Source organism: Coloeus monedula (genome assembly GCF_965178545.1).
Source record: "Coloeus monedula genome assembly, chromosome: 31".
Lineage (NCBI taxonomy): Eukaryota > Metazoa > Chordata > Aves > Passeriformes > Corvidae > Coloeus > Coloeus monedula.
The window spans coordinates 139,670-164,416 of NC_138811.1; the positions used below are offsets into that span (position 1 = coordinate 139,670).

Consider the following 24,747-nt stretch of genomic DNA (forward strand, 5'->3'; position numbering starts at 1 on the left):
CCAACCCCCACCTAAATCCTCCCCAAACCCCCTCCAAATCCCTCAAACCCTCCCTAAAGCCCACCGCCCCCCCGTCCAGCACCCCTCAATCCCCTCTAACCCCTCAAACCCTCTCTAACCACCCTTAACTCCCCCTGAATCCCCTGAAATTCCCCTAACCCCCCCCACAAATCTCCCCCCCTCCCCTTCCTGCCTCAGTTTCCTATCAGGGCGGGCTGGGATCCCGAGGCTGGGATCACCGGGGTTGGGAGCAGGGTTGGGGGGCCGAATCCTTCCCTCCCACCCCTCCGAACCCTCCCCCGGCCCCAAACCTCCCCGGGCCGGCGGCCAGCGCCCGATTTGGAATGTCCTAATTGCTGCTCTCCCTTGATGAAGCCGTTAATTGGCCGCGGTTATTTCTGTCCGTGCCCTGAGGCGGAGGGGAGGGAGGGGGGGGGGTCCTGGGGACACGGAGGGGGTTCAGACAACGGGACCCCCGCCCTCCCCAGACGAGATCAAGGTGGAGGTCCCGTGCGGGACGGACGAGCCGGCCCGGATCTGCCCCAACGGCACCAAGTGCAAGAAATATTGGGAAGGGCCCAACTACGGCATCACGCAGTTCGACAACATCCTCTTCGCCGTGCTCACCGTCTTCCAGTGCATCACCATGGAAGGGTGGACCGACCTCCTCTACTATGTGAGGGCCTGGCCCCTCCCGGTGCCCTCCCGGTGCCCCCCGGTGCCCGCCCGGTGCCCTCGCGGTGCCCTCGCGGTGCCCGGTCTCCTCCCGGTGCTCCCCTCTCTCTGGAGTCCCCTCCCGGGTCTGTCCCCTCCTGTCCCCGCGTGTCCTTCCCTAGGTCCCCCCACATGACTTCATGTGACCCTCGTGGGACCCTTCCGAAACTCAGGGGACCCCCTGGGAACTCCTCCAGGTCATGGGGCCCTTTGGGGATCTCCCCCCGTCTCATGGGACCCCTCCAACTCGTGGGAACCCCATCAGGTCATGGGACCCCCCCCCCCCCCGAATTATGGAACCCCCCCCGAGCTCACCGGACGCCCCCAATTCCTGGGATCCCCCCAGATTTCATGGGACTCCCCCATTCCCTGTCGTCCTCTCCCCCCCCCCCCCCCATTTCCCAGAGCAACGACGCCTCAGGGAACACTTGGAACTGGCTGTACTTCATCCCCCTCATCATCATCGGCTCCTTTTTTATGCTCAACCTCGTGCTGGGGGTCCTGTCCGGGTAAGCGGTGCGGGGGGGGCTCCGAGGGGGGGAGTCCGCGGTGCCCCCCCCCGGACCGGCGCTGACCGGGGGGGTCCGCAGGGAGTTTGCCAAAGAGCGGGAGCGGGTGGAGAACCGCCGGGCGTTCCTCAAGCTGCGGCGGCAGCAGCAGATCGAGCGGGAGCTCAACGGATACATGGAGTGGATCTCCAAGGCGGGTGAGGGTCGGGACCACCCCTCAAAACCCTCCCGACCCCCCCCCCCCGAGCCCCCCGCACCTCCATAACCCCCTCCCAACCCTTTGCACGCCCCCAAAACCCCCTGAAATCCCTTCCCAAAGCACTCGAATTCCACTCAAATCCTCTCCAAACCCTCTACAACCCTCTGGGACCCCCCCAAATCCTCCTCAGCCCACCCTAAATCCCCCTCTATCTCCTCCAGCTCCCCCCAATCTCCCCAAATCCCCTCCAACCCACCCGGGGCATTCCTGGGATCCCCTCAAACCCTCCCAACCCTTCCCAACCCTTCCCAAACCCTCTTAACCCCTCCCAACGCACCCCAATCCCCCCCCCCCCAAACCCTCTCCAACCCCTTCCAGGGTCTCCAACCGCCCTCTCGGGACCCCCGGGATAACCCGACGCCCTTCCACCTCCCCCAGACCCCTAAAGAGCCCCTTAACCGTGCTCTCAACCCTCTCCAAACCCTCTTAAATGTCCCCAAATCGCCCCCAAGCCCTCTCCCCCCGGCCCTCCCAGGGGTTCCAAATCCCTCTCCCGCCCCCGCCCCCCCCCCCGAGGCCCCCCCGAGCCCCCCTGAGCCCCCCACTTTCCCTCAGAAGAGGTGATCCTGGCCGAGGACGAGCCCGAGGCCGAGCCCCGGCGCCCCTTCGATGGTAAGTGCGCAGCCCCCGCCCCCCGCCCCGCCCCGGCGGCGACCCCCGCCCGGCCCGGGGGTGTCTCAGAGACCCCCCCGGGTGACGGCCGCCCCCCTGTGCCCCCCCCTGCGGGAGCTCTCCGGAGGGCCACCAGCAAGAGGAGCAAGACGGACCTGCTGAGCCCCGAGGAGGGCGAGGAGCAGCTGGGGGACATCGCGGCCATGGGTGGGTGACGGGGGACAGCACGGGGGGGCTATGGGGGATCGGGGTGGCTGGGAGAGGGACAGGGGATGGGTGGGGCTGGAGGGTCGTGGGGGGATGATTTGGGGAGGGGTGGGTGCCCCAGGGATGGTTTGGGGGTGTTTTGGGGTGACATGGGGGGGTGGTGGGTGACACGGGGACAGCCTGGCGTGACACGCCGGGCCCCGGGGGGATCTCCTGCAGGGTCCCCCTTCGCCCGTGCCAGCCTCAAAAGTGCCAAGCTGGAGAACGCCACCTTCTTCCACAAGCGGGAGCGGCGGATGCGCTTCCACATCCGGCGGATGGTGAAAACTCAGGCCTTCTACTGGACCGTGCTCAGTCTGGTAGCCCTCAACACCCTGTGTGTTGCTATCGTTCACTACGACCAGCCAGATTGGCTTTCCGACTTCCTCTGTGAGTCAGCCCCAACCCCCTGAACCCCCGGAGCCCCTTGGAGCCCCCCGGAGCCCCCCAGAGCCCCCCCGAGCCCCCCGGAGCCCCCCAGCAGCCCCCAGCAGCCCCCAACGCTCCGTGTGTTCCTATCAGGCACCACAACCACCCACTCTGGATTTTCGACTCCCTCCAGGAGTCATCCCAGATCCCCAGAGACCCCCAGGGCCCCAGGGAGAGCCCCACAGAGTCCCCCCAAACCCACTGGAGACTCCTGGAGTCCCCCAGAACCAACCAGACCCCCCCCCCCCCGAGCCTCCCCAAGGCCCCCAAAGCCCCCTGGACCCCTACAGCTGATGTGACACCCCCCCCCCCCCCAGCTTTTGGGACCCCCAACCTCCTGGGATTCCCCAGCCCATGAGACCCCCAGGACCCCCTGGAGTGTCCCCCCCTCACTGCTGTGTCCCCCCCTCCTCAGACTATGCAGAATTCATTTTCTTGGGACTCTTTATGTCCGAAATGTTTATAAAAATGTACGGGCTGGGGACGCGGCCTTACTTCCACTCGTCCTTCAACTGCTTCGACTGTGCCGTGAGTGCCGGGACGGGACGGGAATGGGGCTGGGATGGGATGGGATGGGGTGGGACGGGACAGGATGGGATGGAATGGGATGGGGTGGGGCGGGGTGGGGTGGGATGGGGAGCATCTGGGGACACTGTCCCGCTCCCAGGTTATCATCGGAAGCATCTTCGAGGTGATCTGGGCTGTTGTGAAGCCGGGAACATCCTTTGGGATCAGCGTGCTGCGAGCTCTCAGGTTACTGCGCATCTTCAAAGTCACCAAGTGAGTCCCGTGTCCCCCCGTGTCCCCCCCCCCGTGTCCCCCCACGCCCCCCCTGCACCCCCCACAGCCTGGTGCTGTCCCCGTAGGTACTGGGCTTCCCTGCGGAACCTGGTGGTGTCCCTGCTGAACTCCATGAAATCCATCATCAGCCTCCTCTTCCTCCTCTTCCTCTTCATCGTGGTCTTCGCCCTTTTGGGGATGCAGCTCTTCGGGGGACAGTGAGTGACTGGCTGGGGAATTGGGATCCCCCGGGTCTCTGTGCCCCCAGGTCCCTGCTTGGGGGGCACCTGGTGCTGGTGGGGCTCCCACCGCTGCCCCCCCAAACCCCCCCAGGTTCAATTTTGACGACGGGACCCCTCCCACCAATTTCGACACTTTCCCAGCAGCAATAATGACGGTGTTTCAGGTAGGTCCCACCCCCAGGGGGGTCTCTGAGGGGGCGGGGGGCTCGCGGGGGGTCCCCGCTGCCCCCAGGGCTCCTTCCTCCCCCCCAGATCCTGACGGGAGAAGACTGGAACGCGGTGATGTACGACGGGATCAAATCTCAGGGCGGCGTCAAGGGCGGGATGGTTTTCTCCGTCTACTTCATCGTCCTCACCCTCTTCGGCAACTGTATCCTGGGGGTCCTGGGGGTCCCGGGGGTGCTGGGGGGGGCTCGGGGAGAGTCCTGGGAGGGGAGGGGCTTCCCTGGTCCCTGCTTTGCCTTGACGCGGCTCCCAGACACCCTCCTGAACGTCTTCTTGGCCATCGCCGTGGACAACTTGGCCAACGCGCAGGAGCTCACCAAGGTCAGGAGTCTGGGGGCTTTGGAGCGCCCGGGGGGGGCTTGGAGGGTCTGGGGGGGTCTCAGAGCCGGGCTGGACGTGGCGCTGGGGCTTTGCAGGACGAGCAGGAGGAGGAGGAAGCCGCCAACCAGAAGCTGGCGCTGCAGAAGGCGAAGGAGGTGGCCGAGGTCAGCCCGCTGTCTGCAGCCAACATGTCCGTCACCATGTGAGTGTCTGGAGCCAGCTGGGATCATCCCGGATCCATCCCCAGAGCCATCCCAGAGCCAGGCCAGACCCACCCTGGCTCCATCCTTGGGTCCATCCTGAATCCTTCCTCAGCTGCATCCCCGGATCCATCCCGGCTCCATCCCAGCTCCGTCCCTGGGTCCATCCTGGCTCCTTCCTCGGCTCCATCCTGGCTTCATCACAGCTCCATCTGCGGATCGATCTCGGCTCCATCCCAGATCCATCCTTGACTCCATCCCAGCCCCATCCCAACTCCATCCCGGCTCCATCCCATCCCTACCCTTGCCTCCATCCCGGACCCGCCCCAGCTCCGTCCCAACCCCATCCCGTCCACACCCCGGCCCCTCCCGACCCAATCCCGCCCCCGGGGCCGCAGGAAGGAGCAGCAGAAGAACCAGAAATCCTCCAAGTCGGTGTGGGAGCAGCGCACGAGCGAGCTGCGCAAGCAGAACCTGCTGGCGAGCCGGGAGGCGCTGTACAGCGAGCTGGACCCCGAGGAGCGCTGGAAGGTGCCGTACGCCCGCCACCTGCGCCCGGACATGAAGACGCACCTGGACCGGCCCCTGGTCGTGGACCCGCAGGAGAACCGCAACAACAACACCAACAAGACGCGCCCCGGGGAGCCCCCGCCCGACCCCCGCTTCGGGCCGCTCCGCGCCGAGGAGCTGCGCCGGCAGCAGCCGCGCTACCCCGACCACGGCGGCGGCCCGCGGCCCGGGGACCCCTCGGGACCCCCCCCCGGGAGCCGCCGTCCCCGCAGCAGCAGCCGCGAGCCGGAGCGGGAGCCCAGCCAGGAGCGCGGCTACGCCGAGGGCGAGCGGCCCAAAGGGCGGCACCGCAGCCGCGACGGCCGCGCCGGGTCCCCGCCCGAGCGGGAACACCGGCGGCACCGCGGGCACCGGCGCGGGGCCGAGGAGGGCGAGGAGGGCGCCAGGCCCGAGCGGCGGCCGCGGCACCGGGACGGGGGGCGACAGCCACGGGGCGAGGGCGACGGAGAGCACGGGGACGGCGAGCGGCGGCGGCGGCACCGGCACGGGGCACCGCCCGGGTACGACGGCGAGGGCAGGAGGGAGGACAAGGAGCGGCGGCACCGGCGGAGGAGGTGAGGGCGCGGGAGAGACCCCGGGGATCGGTGGGACGCCCCGGAGCTGGAGGGACCCTCCGAGCAGGGGCTGCTATGGTTCCCAGGAAGGAACCGAGCGTCCCTCGGCATTCCCGGCTCCCCGGAGCGGTTCTTGGGGTCCCCTCTGAGCCCTCTTCCATCTGCTCCCCCCCAGGGAAGCACAGCCACCCCCGGCGCCGTCGGGCCCCACGCTCTCCACCACCCGCCCCATCCAGCAGGACCTGGGGCGCCGGGACCCCCCCGTGGCCGAGGACATCGACAACATGAAGAACAACAAACTGGCCACGGCCGAGCCCCCCGCGCCCCCCGCCGTGGGCAACCACACCCCCTGTCCCTCCACCGGCCCACCCCGCCGGCCCCCGCCCACTGCCAACCCCCCGCCCCCCGAAAACAGCCTGGTGGTCACCAACCCCGGCCCCCCCAACAACCCCTCCAAGGGCGGGGGGAAGCCGGAACACACGGCCGTGGACATCCCACCCCCCTTCCCGCCGCCCCCCAGCAACGCCCTGGTCCAAGGTAGGGGAGCCCACTGAGGTTTGGGCGAAGTCTGGGAGGGTCGGGGATCTGGGGAGTCTGAGGGGAAATCTGGAGCTCCCAGGGGGATCTGGGATGTTCTGGGTTTCCAGGAGGTTTGGGGGAGTTCAGAGGGTCTGGGGAAGTCCAGACCTTGGGACCTTGGGGGCGGGTTTGGGGGGGTTGCGGGGATATGGGGGGTCTGGGAGGTCCAGGGGATGTGAAGGATCTGGGGTATGAGGGTGATCTGAGGGTTCAGGGGCTCTGGGGGGGGTCTCTGACGGCGCCACCCCCGCAGTGAACAGGAACGCCAACCCCGAGCCGCTGCCCCGCAAAGAGGAGGAGGAGAAGAAGGAGGAGGAAGGCGACGGGCAGGACGAGAACGGCCCCAAGCCCATGGTGCCCTACAGCTCCATGTTCATCCTCTCCACCACCAACCCGTGAGCACCAGGGGGGGGCAGCAGGGGTCGGGGGGGTCCCGGGGAGGTCCGGGGGTCCCCCCTCACCGTGTCCTCGCCAGGTTCCGGCGGCTCTGCCACTACATCGTGAACCTGCGCTACTTCGAGATGTGCATCCTCATGGTCATCGCCATGAGCAGCATCGCGCTGGCGGCCGAGGACCCCGTGCAACCCAACGCCCCCCGCAACAACGTGAGACCCCCCCCCCCTTTCTGCCACCAGCGGGGGCCCCCGGGGTGGGAAGTGCTGATCTGAGGGCGGGCGACCCCAAAATAGCTCCTAAAGTGGGGGCCCCGTGGTCGGGGTGTGCTGGCTCTGAGAGAATGAGCTCAGCCACGGTGGGGGGCATGGGAAGCCTGGGGTGCTGTGGGGTTCTGGGGGGTCCCGGCTTGCTGAGGGGGTCTTGGGGGTCCTGAGGTGCTGGGGGCCTTGAGTTTCTGGGGGGTCCTGGGGGGCTCCTGAGGTCCTGGGGATCCCAGGGGTGTCCCAAACTTGTCCCTCCCCTCACAGGTGCTGCGCTACTTCGATTACGTCTTCACGGGAGTCTTCACCTTTGAGATGGTGATCAAGGTGAGCGTGGGGAGGGTCCACAGGGCGGGGGGGCGCCCCTGGAGCCCCCTGACCCCCGTCGTTGCCCCTGCAGATGGTGGATCTGGGACTGGTGCTTCACCAAGGTGCCTATTTCCGGGACCTGTGGAACATTCTGGATTTCATCGTGGTCAGCGGGGCGCTGGTGGCCTTTGCCTTCACGTGAGTGCCTGGGGGGGACACGCAGGGGATGGAGGTGGAGGGGGGTGGCCTCTCCCAGCGCCCCGGTGGGGCCCGTTCCGCTGCCCACGCTCTCTGTTGTCGCTTGACGTCCGTCCTCGGCCGCTTGTCACTGCATTTGTGTCGTCCTGTCACCGTCCCCGTGTCGGTGTGGCAGGGAAGGAGGAGGAACCCGCTAGGAAGGGGCGAGGGAGCCCCTAGGAAGGGGCAACTGACCCCTGAGGGACCGAGAATCCCCCGAGTAAAGGGTGAGAATCCCCTGAGTGTCTGAGCAGCCCTAAAGTAAAGGCTGAGCATCCTCCAAGTAAAGCCTGAGCATCCCCTGAGTAAAGGATGAGCATTCCCCGGGTGTCTGAGCAGCCCCCGAATGTCTGAGCAGCCCTAAAGCAAAGGCTGAGCATCCTCCGAGTAAAGCCTGAGCATCCCTTGAGTAACTGAGCAGCCTCTGAGTCTGGGCTGAGCAACTCCCACAAAATCAAGCAACCCCCGAGTAACACGGGAGTAAACCCGGAGCGGACCCCAAGCACCTCGCAGGAGGTGGGGCTGCCCCGAGGGTCCCCCCCGTCCCTCGGGGGGGCCCGGAGGTGCTGGGGGGGGCTCTGATCGTGCCTTGTCTCTCCGCTTCCTCTGCCTCCGCCGCAGGAGCAGCTCACGGTAAATCCTTCTGCCTTCGTCTCCGTCCTCGTCCTCTCCTCGTGCTCGTGGTCGTGCCTCGCTCCCGCTCCCCAAATTCCCACCCCCGCCCCCCCAAAAGCGCCTCAGGCAAACACGTGATGAGCGCAGGGGGGAGGGGGCTCAGCCTGGAGGGAGGGGAGGGGTGGGACCAGCGGGGGAGGAGGGCGTGGGACCACCCGTGGTCCTGCTGGGATTTCCGGGGTGTCCTGGCCACACCAGGGGTCCCACACCTCCCGCTCGCCCACCCCCAGTGGCAGCAGCAAAGGGAAGGACATCAACACCATCAAGTCCCTCCGTGTCCTCCGCGTGCTCCGGCCCCTGAAGACCATCAAGAGGCTGCCCAAGCTCAAGGTGGGCTCTGGGGGGAGTTCGCCACCCACCTGGGGAATTTTGGGGGGTTCCAACTACCAGTGCTGACCCCCACCCCCTCACCCCCTCCCCAGGCCGTGTTTGACTGCGTGGTGAACTCGCTGAAGAACGTCCTCAACATCCTCATCGTGTACATGCTCTTCATGTTCATCTTCGCTGTGGTGGCCGTACAGCTCTTCAAGGGGAAGTTCTTCTACTGCACGGACGAGTCCAAGGAGTTCGAGAAGGACTGCAGGTACGGCCCGGCCGGGAGGGGCCCACGCCGCCCACCCGGCCCCCGCCCACCGCCCCTCCCTGGGCAGGGGCGAGTACCTGGTGTACGAGAAGGACAACGAGGTGAAGGCGCAGAAGCGCGAGTGGAAGAAGTACGAGTTCCACTACGACAACGTGCTCTGGGCGCTGCTCACCCTCTTCACCGTCTCCACCGGCGAGGGGTGGCCGCAGTAAGGCTGCACGGATTTGGGGCTGGGGGTCCGGGAGGGGTCTGGGGGGGGCTGCAGGACCCCCAGCCCGTCCCTGCCCTGCTCCGCCGCAGGGTCCTCAAGCACTCAGTGGATGCCACGTACGAGAACCAAGGGCCAAGCCCAGGGTACCGCATGGAGATGTCCATCTTCTACGTCGTCTACTTTGTCGTCTTCCCCTTCTTCTTCGTCAACATCTTCGTGGCCTTGATCATCATCACCTTCCAGGAGCAGGGGGACAAGATGATGGAGGAGTACAGCCTGGAGAAGAACGAGGTGCTACCCCTGTGCCCTCCCTCCGCGGAGCTGCGGGGGCCACACCAGGGTGGGTGACGCCCGTGTGTCCCCCTGTCCCTGCAGAGAGCCTGCATCGACTTCGCCATCAGCGCCAAGCCGCTGACCCGGCACATGCCCCAGAACCGCCAGAGTTTCCAGTACCGCATGTGGCAGTTCGTGGTGTCCCCCCCCTTCGAGTACACCATCATGGCCATGATTGCCCTCAACACCATCGTGCTCATGATGAAGGTGGGCGGGGACGGCACTGGAGGGGCTGAGGAGCCCCCCAAGGGTTGTTCTCAGCCCCCCAGGCGCCCCTGGTCCTGCACCCCCCTGGGGTTGGTCCTGCTCTGTCCGTCCATCCCTGGATCCATTCCTGTAGCCCAGCTTTGTCCTGCACTTCTGTCCCCCTCGGAGTTGTCCCCGTCCCCTAAACCTGTCCCTGCCCCCCTGGATCCACCCCCCACCCTGGGCTGCACCCCTGTGCCCCCGTCCCCACCCTCCTGCGCTGTCCCTGCAGTTCTACGATGCCTCGGACACCTACGAGTACGTCCTCAAGATGTTCAACAACGTCTTCACCTCCCTCTTCTCCCTCGAGTGTCTCCTCAAGATCATGGCCTTTGGCGTCCTGGTATGGGGGGAACGCTGGGGACCCCGGGGTTGAGGGAACCCCTGGACCACCAGGGCACCCTGGGGACACGGGGGGTCCCAAGACATCAGGGAACTCCAGGAAGGTAGGGCACCCCAGAGAACCCCGAAACCTCAGGGGACCCCAGGGATCTCATGGGACGAGTGCCCCAGATCTGTCACCAGGCATCCTGGGTACAGGGATCCACTGCAGGGCCACACCGAGATCTGGGGAGCCAGCGCACGGGTACCCCGGGATCCAGGACCCCACATGCCTTTCCCCCCTTTCCCAGAATTACTTCCGCGACGCCTGGAATGTCTTCGACTTCGTGACGGTCCTGGGCAGCATCACGGACATCCTGGTGACAGAGTTTGGGGTAGGTGGGGACTGCTGCCCCCCGTCTCCTCCCCCAGCCCCATTCCCAGGGTCCCCTTTCCCCCCTCACCCCCTTTTCCTCGTCCCCCCAGAACAACTTCATCAACCTGAGCTTCCTGCGACTCTTCCGTGCTGCGCGGCTCATCAAGCTCCTGCGCCAGGGCTACACCATCCGCATCCTGCTCTGGACCTTTGTCCAGTCCTTCAAGGTGCCCCCCGAAACCCTAATGTCCCCCCAAATGCCGCCCCCGGCCCCAGCCCCCTGTGACCGGCCCCGCTGTGCCCCCAGGCCCTGCCCTACGTGTGCCTGCTCATCGCCATGCTCTTCTTCATCTACGCCATCATCGGGATGCAGGTGAGACCCCCCAGGTGCAGATGACACCCCCGGGTGCAGGTGACACCCCCAGCCCCCCCGCGGCCCCCCTGAGCTGCCCTGCCCTCCCCCCCCCCCCAGGTGTTTGGGAACATCGGGATCGAGGAGGAGGATGATGAATCGGCCATCACCCAGCACAACAACTTCCGCACCTTCTTCCAGGCGCTGATGCTGCTCTTCAGGTGGGCCCCGCTGTCACCTGGGCACTCAGTGCCACCGCAGTGTGGCCCCCGGCACAGTCCCAGTGCCACCCCAGTGTCGCCTGGGTACTCAGTGCCACCCGAGCACGTTCCTAGCACAGTCCCAGTGCCACCCAGTGCCATACTGGTGCCACCCGCGCTATGAGAGCCGCGCCGCCGTGTTCCCCCCGCCGTGTCCCCCTTGCCGTCCGTGTGACCGGCGCGTCCCCTGTCGCCAGGAGCGCCACCGGGGAGGCGTGGCACGAGATCATGCTGTCGTGCCTGAGCGGGAAGCCGTGCGACGAGAACTCGGGCATCAAGGAGGATGAGTGCGGCAACGAGTTCGCCTACTTCTACTTCGTGTCCTTCATCTTCCTCTGCTCCTTCCTGGTGAGCTCCCGGGGGGGGTCCCCAAACCGCCCGCCCACCCCTGACACCCCTGCTCCTTCACCTCTGCTCCTTCTCCCATCTCCTTCCTCTCTGCTGAGCCCGGGGGGGCTCCGGGGGGCTCTGGGGAGGAGGACACCGCGCCCTCCCACCCTTGACCCCCCCCGCGCCCCCCTTCCCGAAGATGCTGAACCTCTTTGTCGCCGTCATCATGGACAACTTCGAGTACCTGACGCGGGACTCGTCCATCCTGGGCCCGCATCACCTGGACGAGTATGTGCGGGTCTGGGCCGAGTACGACCCCGCCGCCTGGTAAGGACCCCCCCAGGGGGGTGCGGGGGGGGGACAGGGACACCCCCGGACCCCGCGGGCTCCTCCCAGCGCCGGGAACACGGTGGAGGGGTCACGCCCCGTCCCCCCCCCCATCCCCGGGGGTGCAGCGGGGTCCGTGGGGAGGGGCCGGCAGAAAAGGTGACCGAACCCCCCCCCCCGAGTGCTCTGGCCCCCCCTCGGGGTCCCCGCTGTCCACTGGTGTGTGCCCCCCTCCGAGAGGATGTCCCCAGGGTTTTCCAACCCCCCAGCACCTGAAGTGGCCCCGTGGGGGGTCCCGAGTGGTCCCTGGAGCCCGAATTGTCCCCGGGGGGCTCTCTGGTGACAAACCCTCCCCGGAGTGTCTCGGAGGTCCGGGCCAGGGGGTCGCAGCCCTCCCACCCTTAAACTGCCTCTATTGCAGCGGGTGCAGCCCCCCCTCACCCGTGGGGGGGGGGGGGGTGTCTCTACTTCCCAAACCTCCCCGGGGGGGGGGGTCCCGGGGGTTTCTGTTGCCCCCGCCCCATCCCGGGGGGTTGCGGGGGGCTGTGGGCCCCCACTAACGTGTGTCTCTTGCAGCGGGCGCATCCACTACCGGGACATGTACAGTTTGTTGCGCGTGATCTCCCCCCCCCTGGGGCTGGGCAAGAAATGCCCCCATAGGGTGGCCTGCAAGGTTCGCCCCCCCCCGCGCCCCCCCCCGGGGCTGGAATGCGCTTCCCGGCGCCGTATATACATATACATCCCGTATATTTATATACATCCCCCCGCGCCCCCGGGCCCGGCATGGAGCCCCCACCCCTGACCCCCCCCCCCCCCCCGGCTTCCCGCGGCCCCCCCGGCATGGGGCACCCCCAACCCCCTCCCCTCCCAACCCACCCCCCCCCCGCGGGCGGGGCCGAGACGGGGAAATTCTGCTTTGCCTTGGTTTGGGTTTTGAGGTTCTTTTCGTCATTGTTTGGTGTTCGATTCGTTTGAATCGTTCGATTCGTTTGAATCATTTAATTGCTCGTTATTATTTAACTATTTATCGTTCTCTGCTTGTTTTAAATTATTTAATCATTTGCATTGTTTAGCTATTTTCTATTATTTAGTTATTTTCTGTTATTTGTTTTATTTAATTATTTTTATTATTTAATTATTTTTATTATTTAAATATTTTTATTATTTAAATATTTCTTATCATTTAAATATTTCTTATCATTTAAATATTTCTTATCATTTAAATATTTCCTATTATTTAAATATTTCTTATTATTTAATTATTTCCTATCATTTAGGGGGTTTTGCCACTCTGGTTTTTTATCCTCTTTATTCGTTTTCTTCTTCTTCTTTTTCTTCTCTTTAGCCTTTCCACTGCTTTATTATTTTTAATCATGTGATTGTTGTCATTAATCTCGTAATTCATATAATTTTACATTCTCGTTGGTTTTATTAATTTTTTTCATCAGTTTCAGTTGTAAAAATTTCTATTATATAATTTTTATTATGTTATTTTTATTATGTTATTTTTATGACATTAATTTTATTATATTAATTAATTTCCTATTACTTTTTATAATTTTCGGGTTTATCACTGCACGATATTCTGGTGTTTTTATAATTTTTATTTTTTATATTTTTATTTGCTATTTTTTCTTAACTTGTTGTTTTTCTTATTCCTTGTTTTGGTGCTTTTTTTGCTTTTTAGCAAAAAAAGTAATAAAAGGTAAACGTAAGAACATAGAAATAAAACATAAAATGATAAAAAGTAAAAATAATAACAATAAAAATAATAATTATTTTTATTGTCGTTATTATAGTTACTTTTTATTATTTTCATTTTTTATTCTTGTTTTTTTTACCTTTTATTATTTTTATTTACCTTATTCTTTATTATCGTCATTATTTCACTTTTAATTATTTTTCATTTTCCCATTTTTCATTTTAATTTTTTAAAATTTATCTTATTTTAAATTTCCTCTACTTTTACTATTTTTGCCATTTATTCTTTCTGGCTTTCACCTTTTATTATTTTTATGATTTTTTCATTTTTCTTTACATTCATCCCATTCTCCCCCTACTTTTTCCTTTTCCTCCCTTTTACTTTTCCCATTCCCGCTCCCATCTCTTTTTACTCTTCTCAATTCCCATCACCTTTCCCATTTTTACCTTTTATCATTTTCGCTATTTCAATTTATTTTTTAATTTCCGAATTTTTTTTGCTTTTTTTTTTATCTCCCCCATTTTCACTCTTCTTTCGTTTCTGGTTTTTTTTTCCCCCCCTTCCCCTCTTAGAATTTCTTCTTATTCGGTGTCCCCCCCCGGCCCGGTGTAACCCCCCCCCGGTGTGTCCCCCCCCCTCTCTCGCCCCCAGGGGCCGCCTGACCCTCGCCGACATGTACGAAATGCTGCGGCACATGTCGCCGCCGCTGGGGCTGGGCACCAGCTGCCCCCCCCGCGTGGCCTATAAGGTAGAATAACCCCCCGGGGGCGCCCCCCCGCCCCGGCCTCCCCCGGCCTCATTTTGGGGGGGTTTTGGGGGACTTTGGGGTTTTTTTGGTTTTTTTTTTTGGTTTTTGGTTTTTTTTTTTGGTTTTTTTTTTTTTTTGGTGTTTTTTCCCTCCTGCGGCCGCCGGCCCCTGCTGAGCCCCCCCCGGACGGGCTGGGTAAGACGCGCCCCCCGCCCCCCCCCCCCCGGGGACCCCCCTACCCACCCCAACGGGGTTTTGGGATCCCCCTGGGGCTCAGCTGGACCCCTCAAAATCCTCCGGAGATCTCCTTTTGGGGTCTCCTCAAAGGGCTCAGCCAGCCCCCCCAGCCCCTATTTGGGGTCTCTCAGAGATCTCCTCTTGGGTCTCCCCCAAAGGCCCCAACGAGACCCCCCCAGCCCCTATTCGGGGTCCCCCAAAGATCTCCTCTTGGGGTTCCCCACGGGACTTAGCACCCCCCGCCCTACAAGCCCCTGTTTGGGGTGCCCTAAAAGCCCTTAATTGGGGTCCCCCAAAGGGCTCAGCCGATCCCCAGAGCCCCTGTTTAGGGTCCCCCAAAATTCTCTAATTGACGTCCCCCCAAAGGGCTCAACCAGCACCTCCCAGCCCCTATTTGGGGTCCCTTGTGGGGCTCAGAGCCCACTCCCGAGTCCCTATTTCAGGCCCCCCAAAGATCTCCTTTTGGGGTCCCCCCAAAGGGCTCAGCCAGTCCTCACAGCCCCTATCTGGGGTCCCCCAATGATCTCCTTTTGGGGTCCTCCATAGGGTTCAACCAGCCCCTCCCCCGAGCCCCTATTTGGGGTCCCCCATGAGGCCCCGCCCCCCTATCGGGGGTCCCCCAGCGCACCCCATTTTTAGGGACCCCCCCTCTCCCAGCCTCCCCCTACCCCCGCAGTGAGCTCCCCCCCGGCCCCCCCCGGCTGCTGCACGGCCCCCGCCCCCCCCTGAACCGCGGGGGCTCCGGAGCTGCATCGTGGGGTGGGGAGGGTCCTGCATCGTGGGGGGGTCGGGCATGGGGGGTCCGTGCCTCAGTTTCCCCCCTGGCATCGCTCGCTCCCACCCTTTGCTCTGCACCCCCCCCCCCCTCCCCGGGGCTGCATGGGGGGGTTTGGGGGGGGCCGCTCTTTTCGGGGAGGGGCACCGGGAGCTGGGAGGGGGCGCGGGGCTGAGGCCTGGCAAACTCATCGTTCCCCCCCGCACGTGTGTTCTCCCCCCACCCTGAGGATGCCGGTTTGCACCTCCCCCCTAAAAAAACCTCTGGAATGGGACTGGAAATGAGCCCCCCCTCCCATCCTACTGCATGAGCCGCATGTGCCGCCCACCTCCCCCAAAGGTTTTGGGGGTCCCGCTTGGCCGTGCTCCCCCCCCCCATGGGAATTCCGTGGGGAGAAGGCGGGAGGCCGGGGGGGAGGGGTGTGTGGGGGAGTCGTGCCTCAGTTTCCCCGCCCGCTGCGCGGGGGGCCCCCGCCTTCTCACCAGCCCCGCCCCCCCCCCGGGATGGGGGGTTCGGGGGGTGCCGGCTGACCCCCCCCCCAATTTGGGGCCCCCCTCGCAGCGGCTGCTCCGCATGGACCTGCCGGTGGCCGACGACAACACGGTGCACTTCAACTCCACCCTGATGGCGCTGATCCGCACCGCGCTCGACATCAAGATCGCCAAAGGCAGGGGGACACGGGGGACACGGGGACACCGGAGAACATGGGGAGACACCGGGGAACATGGGGGGACACGGGGCACACGGGGACACCGGAGAACATGGGGGGACACTGGAGAACATGGGGGGACACGGGGGACGTGGGGGGGATGTGGGCGACAGGGGACATGGGTGGCACAAGGGGACGTGAGGACGTGGAGGGATATGGGGGACACCGGGGGACAAGGGGACATGGGCGGCACAAAGGGACGTGGGAACATGGGGGGACATGAGGACATGGGGGCATGTGGTGGGATATGGGGGCATGGGGGGCGCGGGGCGCGGTTGGGGAGGGCGGGGGGTCCCCGAGGACGCCCGGAGCCACCCGTGTCACCCACGTGTCCCCGCAGGCGGGGCCGACAAGCAGCAGATGGACGCGGAGCTGCGCAAGGAGATGATCGCGATCTGGCCCAACCTGTCCCCCAAAAACTTGGACCTGCTTGTCACCCCACACAAGTGTAAGGGCCCGCCCCATCCCCGTCCCCGCGCTGTCCCCGAGGTGTCCCCGCTGTCCCCGCTGACCCGTGTCTCCGCAGCCACCGACCTGACGGTGGGGAAGATCTACGCAGCCATGATGATCATGGAGTATTACCGGCAGAGCAAGGCCAAGAAGCTGCAGGCCATGCGCGAGGAGCAGGTGGGAGACCCGCGGTGTCCCCCGGGGTCCCCTCCCGGTCACCCCGCAGTGTCCCCGCCGCCTCCCCACAGCCCCCAAGGGCCCCAGACCGGTCCCCTCCTCGCCTCTGCCACCGCCGGTGTCCCCATCCCAATCTTGTCCCTTCCCCGTGTCCCCTGTGTTCCCAGCACCTCCCTGACCATCCCAGCCACGTCCCCGTGTCCCCGTGTCCCCATGTCCCGGTGTCCCGTGTCGCGGTGTCCCCGTGTCCAGCCGCCCGTGTCCCCGCAGAACCGGACGCCGCTGATGTTCCAGCGCATGGAGCCGCCGTCCCCCACCCAGGAGGGGCCCCCGGGGCCGGACGCGGCGCCCGCGGCGGAGCCGTAAGTGCCACCGGGTGTCCCCGGTGTCCCCGCGGGGCCGCGGCAGGGCTCTGAGCGCCGCTGTCCCCCAGGGCCGCGCGGGACGGGGACATGAAGGAGAGCCAGTCCTGGGTCACCCAGCGCGCCCAGGAGATGTTCCAAAGGACCGGCACCTGGAGCCCCGAGCGGGGACACCCCGACGACGTCCCCAACAGCCGCCCCAACTCCCAGGTGAGCGGCGGTGCCACCGCGGGGGACCCCGGGACACGCCGGATCCCGCGTGTCCCCTGTGTCCCCACGGGTCTTCCGACCCCCATCCCCATCCTCCCCCATGTCCCCTGCCCGCTCCCCACGTCCCCGCGTCCCCCCACTGTGCCCGGGGGGGGGGGGCTGTCCTGGCGCTCCCCCCCCCGCCGTGCCTCAGTTTCCCCGGTGCCGCAGCTGGTGGAGATGCGGGAGATGCCCAAGGACGGCCACTCGGACAGTGACTACCTTCCCATGGAGGGGCACGGCCGCGCCGCCTCCATGCCCCGACTGCCCGCGGAAACCCAGGTGAGGGGAGAGCCCCGGGTGCCACCGGCCCTGTCACCGCAGGGACACCAGGGACCGTCCCCAGGCTGGCAGCACCGCCCATCGCCCCCCCCCCGCGGCTTCAATGGTGGGGAGGGGGTGGCTTTGGAGGGCCGGGACACCTGCGGTGTCACCTGGCAGGGTCCTGTGTCCCCTGCAATGGCTGCAGCGCTGGGCTGGGGGTCTCGAGGGGGGCATGAGCATGGCAGCGGGGGGCTGGGGGGAGGGCGATATGTGGGGTGGCCCGGTGGCCACTGGTCCCCGCGTGGGGACACTCGGCTCCAGCGCAGAGTCAAGGCTGTTCCAGCCCAAATTGGGGGTCCGGGGGCTGCCGCCAGCTTTGGGAGTGTCCCCCCGCCTCAGCATGGCCGGGTTGGGGACAGGGACGGGGACAGGGACGCTCTGGCTGCTCTGCTCATTGCTGCTGCTCGCCCGGCCGCTGCTTGGCTGCTCCGCCCCCCCTGCCCGCCCCCCCCGGACCCCCGGCCCGGGTTCACAGCGGTCTCTGTCTCTCCTCCGGCTCCGCGGGCACCGCCTGGGCCGGCTCTGGCAGCGGAGGAAGGTCCGACCCCGAGGCAATAACCTCAGTGTAGGTACCGCGGGGCCCCCGAGCCCCCCCGCCAGAGCCTCCCACCCCTCGGACCCCTCCCCCCGGCCCTCACAGCCTCCCTCGGACCCCCCGGAACCCCCACAGCCACTCCCAGAGCCCCCCATCCCACAGACCTCCCTGGATCCCCCCATTTCTCTCCAGAGCCCCTCTTCCTGGCACCCCCCTCAAAGCCCCCCACCCAACTGACCCCCCTGGACCCCCACGGCCCCCCCGAGTGTCCCCAGTCCCTGTCCCTGTGTCCCCCCCCACACCTCGTCCCCTCTGTGTCTCACCCCCTGCACCACCTCCGGACACCTGGACCCTGGTCAGCGAGGAGCAGCGCCCCTGTCCCCCTGTCCCTGTCCCCCTGTCCCTGTCCCCCTGTCCCTGTCCCGTTGTCCCCCTGTGCCCCCCGATCCCGCTCAGGGGTCCCCGGCAGCAGCAGCTCAATGCTTAGAGCAGCGGGAGGGGGGACCTGCCCCAGGTCCGTGGGGACACGGTGACAGTGGGGACACGGTGACAACGGGGACACGGTGGCAATAGGGACACGGTGACAACGGGGAACACAGCGTCCCTCCCAGCCCAGCGGTGGCACACGGAGTCGGCACCCACCCGGGGCGGGGGGCGTGGGGACGGATCCGGTGGCCGTGGGGACAGCTCTGGAGGGGACAGCGGTCAGACCCCGTGTCCGGAGCAGGGATGGGGAAAGGAGTGGGAGGACGGAGGGAGGGAGGGAGGGATGGATGGATGGATGGATGGATGGATGGATGGATGGATGGATGGATGGATGGATGGATGGATGGATGGACGGACGGGAGGGATCTGGAGCGGCCGAAGCTCCCGAGGGCTCAGGGCACACCGGTGACCCCGCCCTGGAGCTCACCGGCCCCGCCCCCCTGAGGTAACCGCCCCTGGACCCCCACTCAGAGCCCCCCGGCCAAAACTCTCCCTCCAGATCCCCCCCTCTGGAGCCCCCCAGTCCCCCCGCCCAGGTGACCCCCGAGCCCCCCGGCTCAGATGTCCCTCCCGGAGCCCCCGACCCCCGCCCCGGTGACGCCCCCGGCCCGTGTCCCGCAGACCATCACGGACTCGAGCCCCATGAAGCGCTCGGCGTCGCTGCTGGGCCACTCCCGCGCCCGTGGCGTCCGCCTGGACGATTTCTCGCTGGAGCGGGTCCCCCCCGCCGAGGACGGCCAGCGCCACCACCCCCGCCGCGGCCACCGCGGCCACCGCGCCTCCGAGCGCTCCCTCAGCCGCTACACCGACGGCGACACAGGTGCGACCCTCCGGCCCCCGCGTGTGGGTCTCGGCGTGTCCCCACCCCGTCCTGGGTGTCCCCAAGGCCTGATGGCGGGGCGACTTTGTCTCCTGGCCGAGTTGTGCCCCGAGGCCACCGGCTCTTCTCCGGCCACTGATGTCCCCTGGGTCACCCCTTCTCCTGTCTCCCATATTCGCGGGGCGACCCATGTCCCCCGGGTCCCCCCACCTCCTGCCCCCCACCCCGGGGTCATCCCCCGTCCTGCTCCCCACATCCCCCGGGTCCCTCAATGTCCCGCGGGCCGCCCCCCGCGCCCCGTCCTGACCCCGCCGTGTCCCCACCAGGGCTGGGCACGGACCTGAGTGTCACCACGCAGTCGGGGGACGCCCCCCCCAAGGAGCGGGACCCCGAGCGGGGGCGGCCCAAGGACCGCCGGCACCGGCACCACCACCACCACCACCACCACCACCACCACGGGGGGGGCGCCGGGGGGGACCGCGACCGCTGCGTGCCCCCCCCCGAGCGCCACGACTACGGGCGGCCCCGCTCCCGGGACCGCCGCTGGTCCCGCTCCCCCAGCGAGGGCCGGGAACACGCGGCCCCCCGCCAGGTGGGTGCCCCCCTCCGCTCGCCCCCCCTCCGCCTCTAGGACCCCCCCCCCGCTGTGGGGGGGGACAAGGGCTGCACCCCCGGTGTCTTCAACCAAAGACCCCCGCCCCCCCCCCCCGTCCCCCGGGGCGCCCCCGCCCTTGGGTGCTGCTCAGGCTGGGGGGGGGCTGCGGGACCTCCCCACTCCGAGGGTCTGCCTGGGTGAGGGGGGAGTCCCAGCGCCCCCCGCCCCGCCCGTTCTGCCTGCCCCAGTTCGGTACTGGTGGCATCCCAGTTACACCAGCAGAGCCCCCTCAGCGCTCCACCTGGGGGGTCCAGTGCCCACCTTGGGGGTCCAGCCCCGACTTTGGGGATCCAGCCCCCCCCTCACTTTGGGGGTCCAGCCCTCACTTTGGGGATCCAGCCCCCCTCCCCCCCCAGGAGGGGCAGCACCCAGTGGGAGGGCGATGGGGGGGGAACCCCCCGCAGGGACCTGGGGGTGGCGGGGGGGGGGCGGCGGCGACGCTTCGACCCCTCCGGATGCGCCCCCTCCCCTCCCTGCTCTCGGCCCCTCCCCCGCGCCCCCTGCCCGCACAGAGCCCCCCTCGCTTGGCCCCCCCGGCCCCCCCGGCTGCTTGGGGGGGCCCTGCCTTGATTCACCTCTCTGTTTCCCCATCGCTGTGCTTTGGCTGCGCTGTCACGGCGAGGGGTGGCCCAGGTAAGCGGCTCGGGGCCCCCCAACATCTGCTCCGGCCCCCCCAGGCTCCGGCCACCCTGGAAAGTTTGGAATGAAGCTGCCTCCCCCCCCCCCTCCCGGACACGCCCCCCCGCCCCCAAACCCTGCTGCGACCCCAGGAGGAGCCACTTTGCCACCCTGGGGTGCTTTGGGGGACCCCTACATCTCCCCCTTTATGTCCCAAGGGAACCTCCCTCCCCGGAGAAGGACCCCGGAACTCCCCCAGACCAAAATTGGGGTGCAGGGACCCTCCTAGGCTTGCATTGGGACCCCCCCACCCCTGTTTTGGGGTGCCCCCTGAATCGGGGGTCTCAACCCCTCCAATTGGATTTGGGGGCGCTCCCATAGTCCCGGGGGGGGGCACAGAGCCTGTGCTGCGGTTTGGGGGTGCACAGGCCCCCTCCGGCCCTGACAATAGTGGGATACATGGCTCCGCCCGCACCCTGAGATGGGTCTGGGGTCCTCAGCACCTCCATTCAGAGAGCACGGACCCCTCCTCCCCCAGAGGTCTGAATTGGGGGGCAGCCTGGCATCGGGGGGTCCCGTGCAGGGGGGTCCCCACCGGGGGCACACAGATCCCCCCAAACGCGGGTCCCCGCACGGAACAATTGGGGTTCATCCCCAGCCCCCCTCCCCTCCAGATGGACGGGGGGATAACGCTCCCCAGGACCCCCAGATTTGGGGTACAGGGTTCCCCCCCGGGCTGACTCTTCCAAACTTCTCCAGCCCCCGCTTCCCCCATCCCCCCCCGGCCGCCCCCCCCCCCCCCGACTCCCCGACCCCGAGCTTTGCCTTGCGAGTGCTTTGGGGGGACCCGGCGCCCCCGCTTCCCCCCACGCCGCCGCCTCCCCCCGCCCGCGACCCCCGTGTCACTTCTGTCCCTTCTGCTCTCCCGTTTGTCCCCTCCCGTGGCTGCATGGCCCGTGGCTGTGTTCCCCCCCCCCGTGGCTGCGACACCCCCGGGTCCCCATTTCCCATTCCCCGGCCCCCATGTCCGTGTCCGCGTCCCCACGCGCCCTCCCACGCCTTCCCGGTGTCCGGGTGTCCCCGCACCGTCGCTCCCCTGTCCTTCCCCGCGCCCCCGCCGCGTCCCCCCGTGTCCCTCCCCCCCTCCCGCGTCCCTCCCCCGCCGCCCGTGCCCCCCCCGCCGCCACCCCGTGTCGCTGTCGCTGCAGGGCAGCAGCTCGGTCAGCGGCAGCCCGGTGCTCTCCACGTCCGGGACCAGCACCCCCCGCCGCGCCCGCCGCCAGCTCCCGCCGACCCCCGCCACGCCGCGGCCCCACGTCTCGTACTCGCCCGCCGCCCGCCGCCCCCCGCCCGCCGCGCCGCCCCCCGCCCGCGGCCCCCGCCGCCCACCGCCGCCCGCCGACCCCCGCCCCGCCGCCCGCCCCGCCGCCCGCTGGCCCGAGCCCCCCCGCGGGCCCCCCCGCGACGCGGAGCCGCCGCCGCTCGACGGACGCGCCCCCCGCGCCCCCCGCGGCACCGGCACCCCCGGCGGGGCGGGCCCGTCGCCCCCCCGGCCCGCCCGGCGGCTGCCGAACGGGTACTACCCGGGCCACGGCGCCGGGAAGGGGCGGCCCGGCCTCCGCGACCCCTACAGCGAGACGGACGATGACTGCTGCTAGCGGCGCCTCCCACGACGTGTCGCGACAGGGCGCGCACGTACCCGACATATCGCGACAGGGCGCACACGCACCGCGACGTGTCGCGGCCAGGGGGGTGGACGTCGCCACCCACACCGCACCCCCCCCCGCTCGCTCCCGGGGCTATGGATGAGTTTTATCATCTGGAGGAGCCGCCGCCGCCGCGGGGGGGCGGCCCCGGGGACCCCCGAACCTCCCCGGGACCCCCGAACCTCCCCGGGACCCCCGAACCTCCCCACGCCCGGGGGGAGTCCCCGGCCAGGAGGAGCCGCCGGGCCGGGAGCGGAGCCCGGGAGGCTCCAGGACGGGCCCCGGGCACCGAGCACCGCCACCGGGAACGGCGGGAACGGGCACCGGGAACGGGCACCGGCCCCCCCGCCCGAGGCACGGAGGCGGCGGAACCGGGGCCGCCGCCATTGCATGAACCGAGTTACCGAAACCAGAAATAAAAGATCAAAGACAAAAAAAGAAAAGGAAAAAAAAAAAAAAAAAAAAAAAAAAAAAAAAAAAAAAAAAGAACCCAAACCCGAAAAGTCCCAAACCAGAACCATTAAAAAAAAAAGGAATTTTGGATCGAGCCCGTCTCGCTCCTTCCCGGGTGGGGGGCACCGGGGTGGGGGACGCGCCGCAGGGAGGGGGGGGGGCACCGCACCCACACGGGTTCGAAGATCCCCCGTGGCACCCCGGTAACCGCGTGGGCAGCGCGTGGAGCTTCCCGGAACCGGGGGGTTTCCCGGGTGGTGCCCCCACCCCCGCGGCAGGTGCCGGATATTCCCCTCCCTTCCCGCCCCCGGTCCCGGTCGGGGGGGAACTGAAGCAGGAAGAGGCGGGGGAGGTGGGGCTCCAGCGGTCCGAATTCTCCCCCCCGCTTTGGACCGAGCCTCCCGACTATCAGAGGATCCACCGAACCCCCCCAAACATCTGGTCCCCCCCCAAATTGAGGAGAGGTCACAGCGATACAGCGACTCCCCCGAGGCAGCGGCTGCACAAAACCCACTTTTATTTGATTAACAAAATAATAATTAAGCACAATTAAAGGGATCGGGGGGGCAGGGCCAGCCTGGAGCCCCCCCAAGCGCGGTGGTCACCGGGAGGGGGAGAGTGCCCCACCGGGAGCCCCGAGAGTCCGCGTGTGCCCGTTCAGTTCCATCGGGGGGGCCCCGCACCAGTTTGGGGAGTCCCCGTTCCAGTTCCGTGTGTCCCGGGGGGTTCCAGAACCGGTTCCGCGTGTCCGAGGGGGGTCCCCGTTAAGTTCCGTGCATCCGGGGGGGTCCCCCGAGGGCTCAGCACGCCCCGACGGCGCGGACCAGGAAGCCGAAGGCGGCTGCGGGCGGCCCCGAGCAGCGCCCCGGCGGCCCCGGGGGCAGCGGCGGCGCCTCCTCCTCCAGCCGCGCCCGTTTGCTCGGTACCGGCCCCCGCCCCGGCCCCGCGGAACCGCTGCTGCGCCGCTTCTGCCCGGCCCGGGGGGCTCCGGCGGACCGGGGAGGGGCGGGGGCAGCGGTCGCGGGGTCGCCGTCCCGGTTCGCGGGGTCCGCGGTCCGTGTGGCCGGGCTGTCCCCGGGTGGGGCGCTCGGGGGTTCCTCTGTCGGTCGGCTGGGGGGGCATCCCCGGTCCCATTCACTGCGGGGGGCTCCGGTCGGTAGGTTCGGGGGGTCCCCGGTCCAGTCCCTCAGGGGATTCCCCCATTTCTGGTCGGTCCGAGGTTCGGTTCGGGGGGTCGGTCGGTTCGGGAGGTCCGCGCTCGGTCGGTTCGGGCACCAGGCGTTGCGGGGGTCTCCGGTCGGATTCTCTGAGGGGTCCCCCCGTTTCTGGTCGGTCCCGGGGTCCCCGGTCTGTCGGTTCGGGTGGTCTCCGCTCGGTCGGTTCGGGCACCAGGCGTTGCGGGGGTCCCCGGTCGGGTCCCGCGAGAGGTCCCCCCGGTCGGAGGTCGCTCTGCACGCCCCGTCCCCGGGCAGCGCCGGCCCCGGGAGGGTCTCGGCGGCGGCGCGGGCGCTCAGGTAGCGGTGGCGGGCGGCGCGGACGAGCAGCGAGAGCTGCAGGCTCCGGTGCAGGCGGAGGCCGCCCCGCCGCAACCGGCACCGGTACAGCTTCCACACCGACACCGTCAGCAGCCGCTGCGCCTCCTCCATGGCGGCCCCGCGCCGAGTGCGCCGGGACGGCTCCGCCGCGCTTCTTGTACCGCCCCGGCCCCCCCGTTCCCCCCGCCCGCCACCGCATCCGGCCCCGCGGCCGCTCCCGGACCGCCCCGGCCCCCCCGTTCCCCCCCCGCCACCGCATCCGGCCCCGGGGCGGCTCCGCGCGTCTCGGTGGCGCCGGGAACGGAAATGGGTCGGGGGGGCCGTGCCCAAAGGCGGGGGATCTGGAATTCCCTGTGGAGTGTGGGGGGAGTCCGTACACCCCCATGGACTGGGGCTCCCTATGCCCCTTCCCCGACTGGGGGGGGTTCTCTCTGTCCCCCTCCTCCGAGTGGGGGTCCCTGTGGCCTCCCCATGGTTTGAGGGGGTCCATGCGCTCCCGGCATGTGCTGGGGAGGGGTCCTGTGCCCCCCCTGAGTGAGGGGGTTCCCGTGTCTCCCCCCCAACCCCCCCGAGGCGGGGGGGGTCCCTTGTGGATTGGGGATATCCCGGTCCCCCCCCCCCACGGCTTGAGGGGTTCCTGTGCCCCCCCCCCCATGTGCTGGGGGAATGTCCCAGTGCCCACCATGAACTGAGGGGTCCCTGTGCCCCCCTCTATGTGCTGGGGGGGTCCCTGTGCCCCCCCCGTGTCCC

General features: G+C 66.9%; 2 protein-coding genes across 2 annotated transcripts in view; one reads left to right on the top strand and one right to left on the bottom strand.

Annotated features, from left to right (window-relative positions):
* CACNA1A (calcium voltage-gated channel subunit alpha1 A) overlaps positions 1-21,961 on the top strand; it is a gene marked incomplete at both ends in the record, with an annotated part of 28,247 nt that extends 6,286 nt beyond the window's left edge. Inside the window, 42 exons of the mRNA XM_082299264.1 lie at positions 489-676; positions 1,120-1,223; positions 1,305-1,420; positions 2,038-2,094; positions 2,212-2,301; positions 2,521-2,730; positions 3,185-3,297; positions 3,437-3,549; positions 3,636-3,767; positions 3,883-3,955; positions 4,044-4,161; positions 4,270-4,337; positions 4,433-4,539; positions 4,936-5,661; positions 5,837-6,198; positions 6,494-6,635; positions 6,716-6,845; positions 7,164-7,223; positions 7,297-7,403; positions 8,348-8,447; positions 8,540-8,700; positions 8,768-8,908; positions 9,001-9,202; positions 9,287-9,451; positions 9,723-9,833; positions 10,123-10,206; positions 10,298-10,414; positions 10,495-10,560; positions 10,660-10,760; positions 10,997-11,147; positions 11,329-11,456; positions 13,810-13,906; positions 15,480-15,585; positions 15,968-16,075; positions 16,154-16,254; positions 16,525-16,616; positions 16,688-16,826; positions 17,037-17,147; positions 17,719-17,754; positions 18,832-19,030; positions 19,357-19,622; positions 21,512-21,961. Coding sequence (XP_082155390.1) covers positions 489-676; positions 1,120-1,223; positions 1,305-1,420; positions 2,038-2,094; positions 2,212-2,301; positions 2,521-2,730; positions 3,185-3,297; positions 3,437-3,549; positions 3,636-3,767; positions 3,883-3,955; positions 4,044-4,161; positions 4,270-4,337; positions 4,433-4,539; positions 4,936-5,661; positions 5,837-6,198; positions 6,494-6,635; positions 6,716-6,845; positions 7,164-7,223; positions 7,297-7,403; positions 8,348-8,447; positions 8,540-8,700; positions 8,768-8,908; positions 9,001-9,202; positions 9,287-9,451; positions 9,723-9,833; positions 10,123-10,206; positions 10,298-10,414; positions 10,495-10,560; positions 10,660-10,760; positions 10,997-11,147; positions 11,329-11,456; positions 13,810-13,906; positions 15,480-15,585; positions 15,968-16,075; positions 16,154-16,254; positions 16,525-16,616; positions 16,688-16,826; positions 17,037-17,147; positions 17,719-17,754; positions 18,832-19,030; positions 19,357-19,622; positions 21,512-21,961 — 6,248 coding nt within the window. The remainder of the gene's footprint in view (positions 1-488; positions 677-1,119; positions 1,224-1,304; positions 1,421-2,037; positions 2,095-2,211; positions 2,302-2,520; positions 2,731-3,184; positions 3,298-3,436; positions 3,550-3,635; positions 3,768-3,882; positions 3,956-4,043; positions 4,162-4,269; positions 4,338-4,432; positions 4,540-4,935; positions 5,662-5,836; positions 6,199-6,493; positions 6,636-6,715; positions 6,846-7,163; positions 7,224-7,296; positions 7,404-8,347; positions 8,448-8,539; positions 8,701-8,767; positions 8,909-9,000; positions 9,203-9,286; positions 9,452-9,722; positions 9,834-10,122; positions 10,207-10,297; positions 10,415-10,494; positions 10,561-10,659; positions 10,761-10,996; positions 11,148-11,328; positions 11,457-13,809; positions 13,907-15,479; positions 15,586-15,967; positions 16,076-16,153; positions 16,255-16,524; positions 16,617-16,687; positions 16,827-17,036; positions 17,148-17,718; positions 17,755-18,831; positions 19,031-19,356; positions 19,623-21,511) is intronic.
* Positions 21,962-22,986: 1,025 nt separating this feature from the next.
* Positions 22,987-24,112, bottom strand: IER2 (immediate early response 2). Its single transcript, XM_082299291.1, has one exon. The coding sequence runs from the start codon at positions 24,106-24,108 to the stop codon at positions 23,263-23,265; it is 846 nt and encodes a 281-aa protein (XP_082155417.1). The 5' UTR covers positions 24,109-24,112; the 3' UTR covers positions 22,987-23,262.
* Positions 24,113-24,747: the final 635 nt, after the last annotated feature.

Bases quoted from the DNA above. Each gene is read 5' to 3' on its own strand.
- IER2 (XM_082299291.1), bottom strand. From the start codon at position 24,108: ATGGAGGAGGCGCAGCGGCTGCTGACGGTGTCGGTGTGGAAGCTGTAC.